The following is a 12,429-nucleotide window of genomic DNA, read 5'->3' on the forward strand; positions in this document are numbered from 1 at the left end:
TTTTCTGCGTTAAGTTTTAGTTGGAATGCATCTGCCCAGGTGTGCATTATTTGGAGGCTTTGATTGATCTTGTTGGTGATTTCAATTAGATCTTGTTTGAATGGTATGTAAATTGTGACGTCATCTGCATAAATGCATAAATCTACCCAAGGTCACAAGGAGCATCAGTGGCATTCGAACCCTGGCATCCCTGGTTCTTAGCCCACTGCTATCACTAGACTACTTCAATTTGACTTGAAGGTTTAATAAGCATAACTGTTCTAAATAACCAACCAGAAAGTAGCAGCATAAAGTCTGCTTTCTTAAATAGATGCCATTTGTATGCCATTTGTAGCCATCCATAAAGCTTGGAATGATGGAACCCCTTATACTTTTATTGTTGTTTTGTATTCTCCCATAGGCTTGTTGCCTATCTTGTTTGGGGGAGGGAGGCAAGGAGGAGGGGTCTCAGATAAGTGGCAGATGGCAAATTTGCCCCCTCCCCTCAGATAGGCATTGATTATCTTTATCCCTTCCTCTCCTCACACACTATCAGCCCACTCTCTTTTCTACCAGGCCTGCCACCACTGGCTACACCTTTTCCACCTGCTGAGCTGCAGCAGGGTGAAACAATAAAATGAAGATACATACCTGTAGCAGGTATTCTCCGAGGACAGCAAGCTTAATATTCTTACACATGGGCCATCGTCTGCGACGGCCCAGGAGACTGGAACTAATCAAAAAGTTAGACCTTTCCAGAAAACGACATCGTGTGGGGCAAGACGCACTGCGTATGCGTGAGCAGCCTCCCGCCCATGACGCGAGCTCGTCCCCTCAGTTAGTAAAAAGCAAAATATACATAAGAGGAACAACTCCAAAGGGGAGGAGGGAGGGTTGTAAGAATATTGAGCCTATCATCTTCGGAGAATACCTGCTACAGTATGTATCTTCATTTTCTCCATGGACAAGCAAGCTCAATATTCTTACACATGGGGTATCCCTAGCCCCCAGGCTAACTCAAAACAATGAACATTGGTCAATAGGGCCTCGCAACAGCAAGGACATAACATAGATTGACCTGAAAAGAAACACAACTAAGAGTGCAGCCTGGAACAAAACAGAAATGGGCCTAGGAGGGTGGAGTTGGATTCTAAACCCCAAACAGATTCTGTAGCACCGACTGCCCAAACCGACTGTCGCGTCGGGTATCCTGCTGAAGGCAATAGTGAGATGTGAATGTGTGGACTGATGACCACACTGCAGCTTTGCAAATCTCCTCAATGGAAGCTGACTTCAAATGAGCCACTGACGCAGCCATGGCTCTAACATTATGAGCTGTGACATGGCCCTCTAAAGTCGGCCCAGCCTGGGCATAAGTGAAGGAAATGTAATCTGCTAGTCATTTGGAGATGGTGCATTTTCCAATGGCAACTCCCATCCGGTTGGGATTAAAAGAAACAAACAGCTGGGCGGACTGTCAATAGGGATTTGTCCGCTCCACGTAAAAGGCCAATGCTCGCTTACAGTCCAAGGTGTGCAACTTGTCCTCACCAGGGCGGGTATGTGGACAGGGAAAAAATGTTGGCAAGACAATTGACTGGCTCAGATGTAACTCAGACACCACCTTCGGCAAGAACTTAGGGTGAGTGCGGAGGACTACTCTGTTGTGATGAAATTTAATATAAGGTGCATGAACTACCAAGGCTTGGAGCTCACTGACTCTACGAGCTAAAGTAACAGCCACCAAGAAAATGACCTTCCAGGTCAAGTACTTCAGATGGCAGGAATTCAGTGGCTCAAAAGGAGCTTTCATCAGCTGGGTGAGAATGACACAGATCCCATGACACTGGTGGAGGTTTGACTGGGGGCTTTGAAAAAAGCAAACCTCTCATGAAACGAACCACTAAAGGCTGTCCAGAGATAGGCTGACCTTCTACACGTTGATGATAAGCACTAATTGCACTAAGGTGAACCCTTACTGAGTTGGTCTTGAGACCAGACTCTGATAAGTGTAGAAGGTATTCAAGCAGGGTCTGTGTAGGACAAGAACGAGGATCTAAGGCCTTGCTATCACACCAGATGGCAAACCTCCTCCATTTGAAAGAATAAGACCGTTTCGTGGAATCTTTCCTGGAAGCAAGCAAGACTTGAGAGACACCCTCAAAGAGACCCAAAGAGGTGAATTCTACGCTCTCAACATCCAGGCTGTGAGAGCCAGAGACCGGAGGTTGGGATGCAGAAGTGCCCCCTCGTTCTGAGTTATGAGGGTCGGAAAACAGTTCAATCTCCACGGTCCAGTAGAAGAGGGAACCAAACCTGGTGCGGCCAGAAGGGAGCAATCAGAATCATGGTTCCTCGGTCTTGCTTGAGTTTCAGCAGAGTCTTCCCCACCAGAGGTATGGGAGGATACGCATACAGAAGACCTTCCCCCCAATTGAGGAGAAAGGCATCTGATGCTAGTCTGTCGTGGGCCTGAAGTCTGGAACAGAACTGAGGGACCTTGTGATTGAGCTGAGTGGCAAAAAGATCCACCAAGGGGGTGTCCCACGCTTGGAAGATCTTGCGCACCACACGCGAGTTGAGAGACCACTCGTGAGGTTGCATTATCCTGCTCAATCTGTCGGCCAGACTGTTTACGCCTGCCAGATATGTGGCTTGGAGAAACATGCCTCGACGACAGGCCCAAAGCCACATCTGGACGGCTTCCTGACACAAGGGCGAGATCCAGTGCCCCCCTGCTTGTTGACGTAGTACATGGCAACCTGGTTGTCTGTCTGAATTTGGATAATTTGGTTGGACAGCCGATCTCTGAAAGCCTTCAGAGCGTTCCAGATCGCTCGCAACTCCAGGAGATTGATCTGAAGACCTGATTCCTGGAGGGACCAAAGTCCTTGAGTGTGAAGCCCATCCACATGCGCACCCCACCCCAGGAGAGATGCATCCGTCGTCGGCACTTTTTGTGGCTGAGGAATTTGGAATGGGCATCCCAAGGTCAAATTGGATCGGAGGGTCCACCACAGAAGAGAGTTGCGAAACCAGATGGACAATTGGATCACATCCTCTAGATTCCCGATAGCTTGGTACCACTGAGCTGATCTCATATGAAGACGTGCCATGGGAGTCACATGGACTGTGGAGGCCATGTGACCGAGAAGTCTCAACATCTGCCGAGCTGCGATCTGCTGCGACGCTCTGACCATGGAAACGAGAGACAGAAGATTGTCTGCCCTGGTCTCGGGAAGATAGGCATGACCTGTCGTTGAGTCCAGCAGAGCTCCTATGAATTCTAGTCTTTGAACTGGAAGGAAATGGGACTTTGGGTAATTTAAAACAAACCCGAGTAGCTCCAGAAGTTGAATAGTCATCTGCATGGACTGTAGAGCTCCTGCCTCCGAGGTGCTCTTTACCAGCCCATCGTCGAGATAGGGGAACACATGCACTCCCAGTCTGCGTAACGACGCTGCGACCACCACCAGGCATTTGGTAAAGACCCGGGGTGCTGAGGTCAGAGCAAAGGGCAGCACACAATATTGGAAGTACTGGGTTCCGAGACAAAATCGAAGATACTTCCTGTGGGCCGGAAGTATCGGAATGTGGGTATAAGCATCCTTTAAGTCCAGAGAGCATAGCCAATCGTTTTCCTGAATCATGGGAAGTAGGGTGCCCAGGGAAAGCATCCTGAACTTTTCTCGGACAAGGAATTTGTTCAGGGCCCTTAGGTCTAGGATGGGAAGCATCCCCCCTGTCTTCTTTTGCACATGGAAGTACCTGAAATAGAATCCCAGCCCTTCTTGCCCGGGCTCGACTGCATTGGTGCTGAGAAGGGCGGAGAGTTCCTCTGCAAGTACCTGCTTGTGATGGGAGCTGAAAGACTGAGCTCCCGGTGGGTAATTTGGAGGTGTAGAAGCCAAATTGAGAGTGTACCCCAACCGGACTATTTGGAGAACTCACCGGAGGTTACAAGAGGCCACCTGTGGTGAAAGAATTTTAACTTCCCTCCGATTGGCAAGTCGTCCGGCACAGACACGTTTACTGCGGCTATGCTCATCTGGAGCCAGTCAAAAGCCTGTCCCTTGCTTTTGCTGGGGAGCTGCAGGGGCTCGTTTAGGCACACGCTGTTGATGCAAACAAGCTCGCTGGGGCTGAGCCTGAGAAGGCTGTCGAGCAGGTGGAGTGTACCTATGCTTATTATAAGAATAGGGAGCACTCCTCCTGCCCCGGAAAAAACATCTACCAGTTGAGGTAGATGCTGAAGGCGCCCGGTGGGAGAGATTGCCGAGGGTGGTTACCCACTGGTTGAGCTGCTCTACAACCTGCTCGACCTTCTTGCCGAAAATTTTATCCCCCGGCAAGGGACATCCGCAAGCAGCTGCTGAGTTCTACTCTCCAGGTAACAGGCACGCAGCCATGAGAGTCTGCGCATCACTATACCTTGAGCAGCGGACCTGGATGCAACATCAAAAGTGTCATAAGCACCCCTGGACAGGAATTTACGACACGCCTTCAGCTGCCTGACCACCTCCTGAAAAGGCCTGGCTTGCTCCGCAGGGAGCTTTATCCACCAGGTCCGCCAGTTGCTTCACATTAATCCGCATATGGATGCTCGTGTAGAGCTGGTACGATTGGATCTTGGACACGAGCATAGAAGTTCTAGATTCCCGCGAGGCAAAATCTCAAGAACTGCCAGCTCTCTTCAGGGCAGAGTCCACAACCATAGAGTCATGAGATTGCCCGGTTGCAGTGACCGCACTTCTTGAAGCCGCTGGGAATACTCAATGTCATGGATGGAAAAATAGCAGCGGCGAGGTCAAAATCGTCAATGGTGCCAAAAAAGAAAGGCACAAAAAAGGAAAAACCCCGAACGGTGGCCTAAGACGGCCTCAATGGCGGCAAAACGAAACTTAGGCGACCAAATCTAAAATTATAAGGATTTTTTTTTTTTTTTAAAGAAAAGGAAACAGCTCAACAGAGCAAAAAAGAAAGAGAAGAAGTAGAAAAAACGCGACGAAAAAAGCTGAAGGCTTCTCAGGACGTGGTGAGAGGGACAAAATACAGTCTCTCTCGACCGTGGACAAAAAAAAGAACTGATGTCCCCGTGCGTTGGGCGGGAAGATGGCCGCGTGCGTGACTGAAGGCTCTAGCAAACTTTGTTGCTAGGAAGATTTCCGGACCTCAGGGCTGCCGTGGGCGTCACCCATCAGTGAGAACAAACAGCCTGTTTGTCCTCGGAGAATCTTTATTACAGAGTTTACCTGGCTCTCGAGAGTAAGGTTGTGGTCGAGTGTGATGCAGAGTATTTTCAAGATGTCTGAGGTATGGAGGGTGTGGGTGTGTCCTGGGGTATTTATGGTTGTGGGTTTGTACTTGTTGTGTCGGGAGGATAGGATGAGGCAGTGTGTTTTTTCAGTGTTCAGTTTCAGAAATAATCTATGCAGCACATTCATCTTCACCACTGCCATAAGCCCTTACCACGAAAGCCACAATCACTTCCATTGGGACAACTCCACCTGAATTTGGTCTATTATCTTCCCATATTAAGACTATACATCATTCCCAAGTCCCTAGGAATCTGAATCCCCAAATACCGAATGTGGTGCTTGGCCCACTTAAACGCAAACAATGCTCTCAACCTACTTTTCTCCCCATGGGTTAAGGAAATCCCCAATAGCTCACTTTTATCCATGTTAACCCTTAGGCCAGCATATCGTTCAAATTCCCTAAGAATCTCCAACACCGCAGGTAGTGTCTGCTCAGGATCCACCACATAAAGTAGCACATCATCCGCAAACAAAGCAATACGATGTTCCATCCTCCCAACCCTAATACCCTGAAAATCTGGATTCTGATGTATCATTACTGCCAACGGCTCTATGTACAGTGCAAAGAGGAGGAGTGACAAGGGACATCCCTGCCTAGTCCCTCTACCTATTGGGAAAAAGGGGGTATACCCATTAATATTAAGGCATGCCTCTGGAGCTGTATGCAAGGCTGCCAGCCAAGCCCAAAAAAATTATCTCCCAGGCCCATGAAATTCATCACTTCTCGCAAAACCCCCCAGCTTACCCGGTTAAAGGCCTTCTCTGCGTCTATAGCCAACAAAGCTGTACTAGACCGGGATCTTTGTGCTTCCCATATTAAATGGAAAGTACGCCTTATGTTATCCCCTACCTGCCTCTTTGGGATAAACCCAGATTGATCTATATGGATCAATTTCGGCAACACCCTAGCCAACCTGTTAGGCAGGACCTTAGCTACTATCTTTGCATCCACATTCAGAAGTGAAATAGGCCTATAGGCACCACAAACCACAGAATCTTTCCCAGGCTTAGGCAGAACCGTTATCCCAGCCTCAGACATGGATACCGGGAGCCCACTGCCCTCCAAAACTCCATTTCCCACCCGCACCAATAAGTCTCCCAGCTCGTCCACAAAACATTTATAAAACCTCGCCGAGTATCCATCTAAACCTGGTGCCTTACCATTAGGGAGCCGTTTTATCACACCCTGTACCTCCCCTAGTCTAATGGGTTCCCCAAGCTGAGCTCTTGCAGACTCTTCTAATCGTTGTAATGGAACCTGATCCAAATACTGAGCTATATCTGCAGCCGGTGTATCCTCAGAAGCACTATATAAATCTTGCTAGTATTTCACAAAATTTCCAGTGTCTGAATCAGCATAGTGCCAACCTCCCCTATCATCTTTTGAATAAGGAAGCGTCCTCTCCTCGCCCGTAAATAACGGGCCAACATTGCACTTGATTTATTGGCAAACTCAAAATATTGCTGCTTTAGCTTGGTTCTCATAAAATCCACATCTGCCATCTGCAATTGTGCTGTTTCCCCTCTCACTTGCTTAAGGTCTTCCTATACCTGCAGTGCAGGGTTTCTTTTATGCAACTTTTCTAAGTGCAATAACCGCATCTGCAAAGTCAGCGAGTGCTGCCCTTTTTCCCTTTTCTTGCGCGACCCCCACTTAATCAAGGCACCCTTCACCACTACCTTCATCGCATCCCATAACACCCCATCAGTTACTTCCCCACTGTCATTAAAGCGACGGAACTCTTGAATAGTAAGCTTAATATCTTCCTGTACTTTCTCATCTCCAAGCAGCGACTCATTAAGTCTCCAGACTCCTTGTCGCCTGCATTGACCCAACCCAGTTAATTTAATCCACATTGGCAACTGATCAGAAACACAAATGGTCTCTATCTCGGCAGCCCCCACCATATGCCATCCATTGCGATGCACCCATAACCCATCTATTCGGGAATAAGTCTGTGCTACATATGAGTAAAAGGTGTAATTCTGCTGCACCCTATGTAACAACCTCCAACAATCCACCACCTCCAACCCCTTCAAAAATTGTAACAATGCTTTCCACCCAGGGTCACTCTGCTGCCCTCCTCCTGTCGAGTGCTCTAGTCTTGCATCTGGGGCAATATTAAAATCCCCCCCTACCACGACCTGCCCTCCTACAAATCCCAAAATTTCTTCTTTTAATGTTTGAAAGAATTCCCTCTGCCCCACATTCGAAGCATAAATGTTATTCTATTTGTTCATCCTAGGACAGTACATCAAGAATGAAATAAACTTGAAAAACTGATATATATACAAGAACAAAGCATTGAAGGGGTCTTTTACTAATGGTTTGTGCACACCATCTGCTATGAGGCCCAATGGAATAAAATAGGCCCTGTGGCAAATAGAGTTTATTTAGAAAATTACCACCTTATCGACTACAAATCTGGAAAGTTGGGGAACCATGCAACAAGCTTAATTCCAAAATTATCAGGAAATTATCAGTGACAACTGTGCAAAAATATTAAGAATTTAGCACATACATACAACACATACAAGCATTATAATGCATGCTCAAACCATACCAAGCTATAAGAGGCAGAAATGTCAATTTAACACAGAAGTGCTACCGAGAGACAGCTAGTGATGAAAAGCAAAGAACACAAATGTTGTAATCAGCAGGGCTACTAAAATGTAAACGGATGAAAATTATTTTCAAGTTTGGTTTAGTAAAACTATGCAAATTGAAGAGAGAGAGAGACTTGGAGCCAGGTTCAGCAGTTATCAGCTAACCCTATTACTTTTTTTTAAACAGTTTTTCCACAACACACAGGAAAAGGAAAGCAAAACAAGGATGCCAAAGCAAAGGATATAAAATATATTTGTTTGAAATGACATTTCCCATAATTCATGTTATTTCTTGCTCAAAATAAGAGAAGGACCCCCATAAATTGTTTTTTTTTTTTCCTCCTCTGTCTTAGACTGTGTACTAATGATATTTGTTCATTTTTTTTTAAATTTTTGAAAACATGTTTACAGAAATTAACAAAAAAATAATTTTACGATGCGCATTCCTATAAAAATAGTGCAGCTCTTATTTTACTCAGTACACATTTTATTTTTTTGGATTTTGATTTTAACATACATAGAGAGCTGTATTAATCACAATTGTTTTTTTGCTCTTCATTATCTCAAACGGGGACCCAAGAAACAAACAGGCTCACCTGCACGCAGGCACAAGCATCACATAAACATAAAGATAAGAAAGGGCAATGGCAAGGACAATAGGCAATGGCAAGGACAACAATAGGTAAAGGTGGATAGAAGACAGCAAACGGATACAAAGTCATGCTTATCAGTACTGTCAATAGATGTTTTACATACAAACATGTGCACACACAAACTGATACTGAAACCAACTATGTACCCACACCAATATTGTCAGAGGTCTACATGCATGCATGTACACCAGCACAACTAAATGCTTTCCTGCTGGCTCACACATTCTTTCTTTAAATGAAAGTACAGCTACATAAACCTAAGAGAACTGTTATCAATGCTGACTTCTAGCGGCAGAACCCAGAACCTCTGAACTACAGATAGCTGCACTTCAAGGCCAGCAGCATTGCCCCATTGACTCTAAAGTCCAGGAGTCACTCAGTTATACTCTATAGATCGTTCACCAACCCATCTGTGTCAAATTCCCTCCAATGAACAATTAGATACCACATGCTCCTATTCTCCTGTTATCCACGACTGTCTTATACTGGTCATGCAGCTGTTGCTGAGAAAGTCAAAAGCATATTTTTTTTTTGGCAATGACTAACGCAGGAGGATCTGATTGTGCAACGGGAGAAATGAAGTAAAGAACAAGGAATAAAAGCTGCAAAAACAGTGTGAGCAAGGAATTATGGAAACCAAATGAAAGAACAAGTGAGAAAAAGGGAGCAAAAGCAAAATCTTTATTTAGACCCAAGCATGAATGATCCAACTCACAATAAAAGGATACGGTCAGTACCGGGGAATAAGGTTCGTCCAGTTAACAGCTCGGCCATAATGCATCCCACAGACCAAATATCAACTGGGCAAAAAACAAATTAAGAAAAACAAAAATTATCAGCTACAAAAGGAACTAGGTGATAAAGATATCTATACAGGCAACACTCAAGACAGTGGCATATCCCATTAGGACCACAGAAGACTGATTGGCTATGTTTGCAAGGGGATCCCTGGTAGCACAAGAAATAGCTTTAGAGGTCAGGTTCATCGATTGTTCCTTCTCCCCAAGTGATCTCAGTGTATCTAACGTGACTTAAGTCAGTAAAAGTCAGTAATCTCTCCTCATTGCACCCTTCTCCTCCATCGCTAACTCCAGACTCCGTTCCTTTTGTCTTGCCTTGTCCTTATGCCTGGAATGGGCTTCCTGAGCCGTTACGTCTAGCTCCATCCCTGGCCGCATTCAAATCCGGGCTAAAGGCCTACCTGTTTGATGCTGCTTTTGACCCCTAACTTGTCACTTGCTCGTAACCTTTATCTTGTCTTCCCCTCTTCAATAGTCCCTTTCCCTATGTGTCCTTCTGTCTGTCCTACCCAGATTGTAAGCTCTTTTGAGCAGGGACTGTCTTTTCTTCATATTCAATTGTGAAGCGCTGCGTACGACTGGTAGCGCTATAGAAATGATTTGTAGTAGTAGTAGTAAAATTGTGAGAAAGGACATGTGAGCACCAAAAGTGTCAGGAAGCTCTACTGGGAGCAGGATCACTGGGATCACACTATGACCACATTATCTTACGTGGAAGAGGAAGCATCAACTTTGATGTGACAGAAAATGAGCTTTGCTGTGTACCTCCTAGCCTTAGAGAAGCATTCCAGGAGATGATGAATGGACTGGGACTTTGCTATGCACTGACATTTAATAATCTGAAGCTGAAACTGAGCTGAAGAAAATGGGGAAAACAAAATAAATACTGCAGGAAAAGATTTGCAGAAGTAAAGAAATATGGCTGCATAATGTGAAGTTACTCTCCTGTAGCAGGTGTTCACCGAGGACAGCAGGACATTCATTCTCACATATAGGTGACATCCCACCGATGGAGCCCCAGCAAGCATGCTATGTAGTTTTCAAAACTCTTCTAGAAGTCTTTGGTAGGCCTGCACCGTCAAATGCATGAGTGCCTTCCCACCTGCTCGAGCTACGTGGGACCAGCAGTTGGATCAAAAAGCATAAAGAATGCAACTCCTAGGGGAGGTGGGAGGGAATGTACAGTAATACCTCGGTTTTCGTCGATAATCTTTCCGAAAACAATCGGCGAAATCCGAACCGACGAAAACCAAGGCAATTATTTCCATATGAATCAACACTGGAAAGCAATGGAATTGTTTGGCTAGACGTGCGGGGTGATGCTCACACAACAAGAAACAACGCCACACTGAGCAGGAGAACGCGTGGGTCACCCTTTGCTTTCATAAAATTAGCAGCGAGGTCACGTGGGCATGCCGATGAAATCCGAGACAAATTAAAATAAAATCGACAAAACCCGAAACCAACGATAACCAAAGTCAACGAAAACCGAGGTACTACTGTATATCCTGCTTTCCTTGGAGAACACCTGCTACAGGTGACTTCGTTTTCTCTGAGGACAAGCAGGACATTGACTCTCATGTGGGAATCCTTAATAAGTAGACTCAGAGAAAACAACAAACAATGGTCAACAGGGACTTGCAATGGCAAGGACAACAATAATCCATTGACAACAAAAACAGGCCTGTCTGATCTCGGTTCAGTGACTGGAATAAGAACATAAGAATACCCATACTGGCAGGGCTGGCCTTAGGCAGGGGCGACCGGTGTGGCTGCACAGGACCCTGACATCACACCAAAATATCTCACATTCAGCTGGAGATTCCCACTTTCACAGTCATCTTCCGCTCAGCAGCTTCCCAACTCTCTTCCCCTTTCATCTCCCCTTTTTCCCCTGAATCCAGCGACGCTACTTTACCTTGTTCCACAGCTTTCCCCCCCCCCCCCCCCCCGGCGGGTCTAGTCTGTGTATCTATTCCCTGGGTCCTCCCACCTGGCTTGATCGCTGTCAGCGGCTGTGTGATTGTGATAGACTGCCTCTGCCAGTGCCGTGGCCACCAATAGAGTGTTCCCTTTGCAGTGCTCCACCTCCTAACACGCGACTTCCTGTTTCCGCACAGGCAGGACATCCTACAGGGAAAATCCTGATGTCGACAGGGGCGGTCTGCCATGGTCACAGCTGCAGTGCTGCCAGTGAACGTGTCAGATAGGAGCACCCAGGGAGGTGACAGGTGGAGTGGACTCGCTGGTGAGGGTTCAGGGGAGAAGAGTGCTGGACTTGGAGGTGGAGATGGGAACCCATTTGTGTGGTGAGAGAGAGAGAGAGAGAGAGAGAGAGAGAGAGAGAGAGAGAGAGAGAGAGGGGGGGGGGGGGGTGCTGGCCATTGGGAATACAGGGGCGGGGAAGAGAAAGGAAAGATGCTAGATACAGGGGGGGGGGGGGGGGGGCAGAAGGAAGAGACCACAGAAGGAGAGGAACAAGATCCATGGAAAGAAAGCAGGAGATATGCCACAATGTGTGTATGTGTGTGTGTGGGGGGGGGGGGGGGGGGGAATACGAGAAAGACAGAGAAGGGGAGACATGATGGACCCAGGGTGGGGGTGCAGGAGGAAGGGAAGAGAAAAGGGAGAGAGAGGGCACAGAGAAGAGAAGCTGGGCATGGAGTAAGAACAGGATAGGGAGAGAGAGGGGTGATGCTAAACATAAATTGAGGAAAGGGATACCAAGACATCAGATGTTGAACACATGTGGAAGGACAGAAACAAGGACACAGAGGAGAGATCATGGACAGGACAGCTAGTCGCATGGAGAAAGAAGTGTTAAATGTACAGGAGACCTGGAAAGACGAAAGAACAAAAAAGCAGAAGAGACACTTGGATCAAATCGAATGGAAAAATAAAATGCTCAAAGGTAGAAAAAAAGTATTTTATTTTGAATGTGTTAATTGGAACATGTCAGCTTTGGGAAATCAGTATCTCTGATATCTTGCATTTCACTTTCTGTTTCTCTAGTATTGCTATAAATGAGGTTTATAGCTTTTTACCCTTCATATTTCTATGACTAATCTGTGG

General features: G+C 46.3%; 1 protein-coding gene across 2 annotated transcripts in view; it reads right to left on the reverse strand.

The window, feature by feature from the left end:
- The window catches only part of MAPK14 (mitogen-activated protein kinase 14), a 95,654-nt gene that overhangs the window by 11,196 nt on the left and 72,029 nt on the right, over positions 1-12,429 (reverse strand). For both annotated transcript variants that reach the window (XM_030221731.1, XM_030221730.1), the window contains exon 8: positions 9,286-9,357. In XM_030221731.1, coding sequence (XP_030077591.1) covers positions 9,286-9,357 — 72 coding nt within the window. The remainder of the gene's footprint in view (positions 1-9,285; positions 9,358-12,429) is intronic.

This window comes from Microcaecilia unicolor, chromosome 12 (assembly GCF_901765095.1).
Source record: "Microcaecilia unicolor chromosome 12, aMicUni1.1, whole genome shotgun sequence".
Classification (NCBI taxonomy): Eukaryota; Metazoa; Chordata; class Amphibia; order Gymnophiona; family Siphonopidae; genus Microcaecilia; species Microcaecilia unicolor.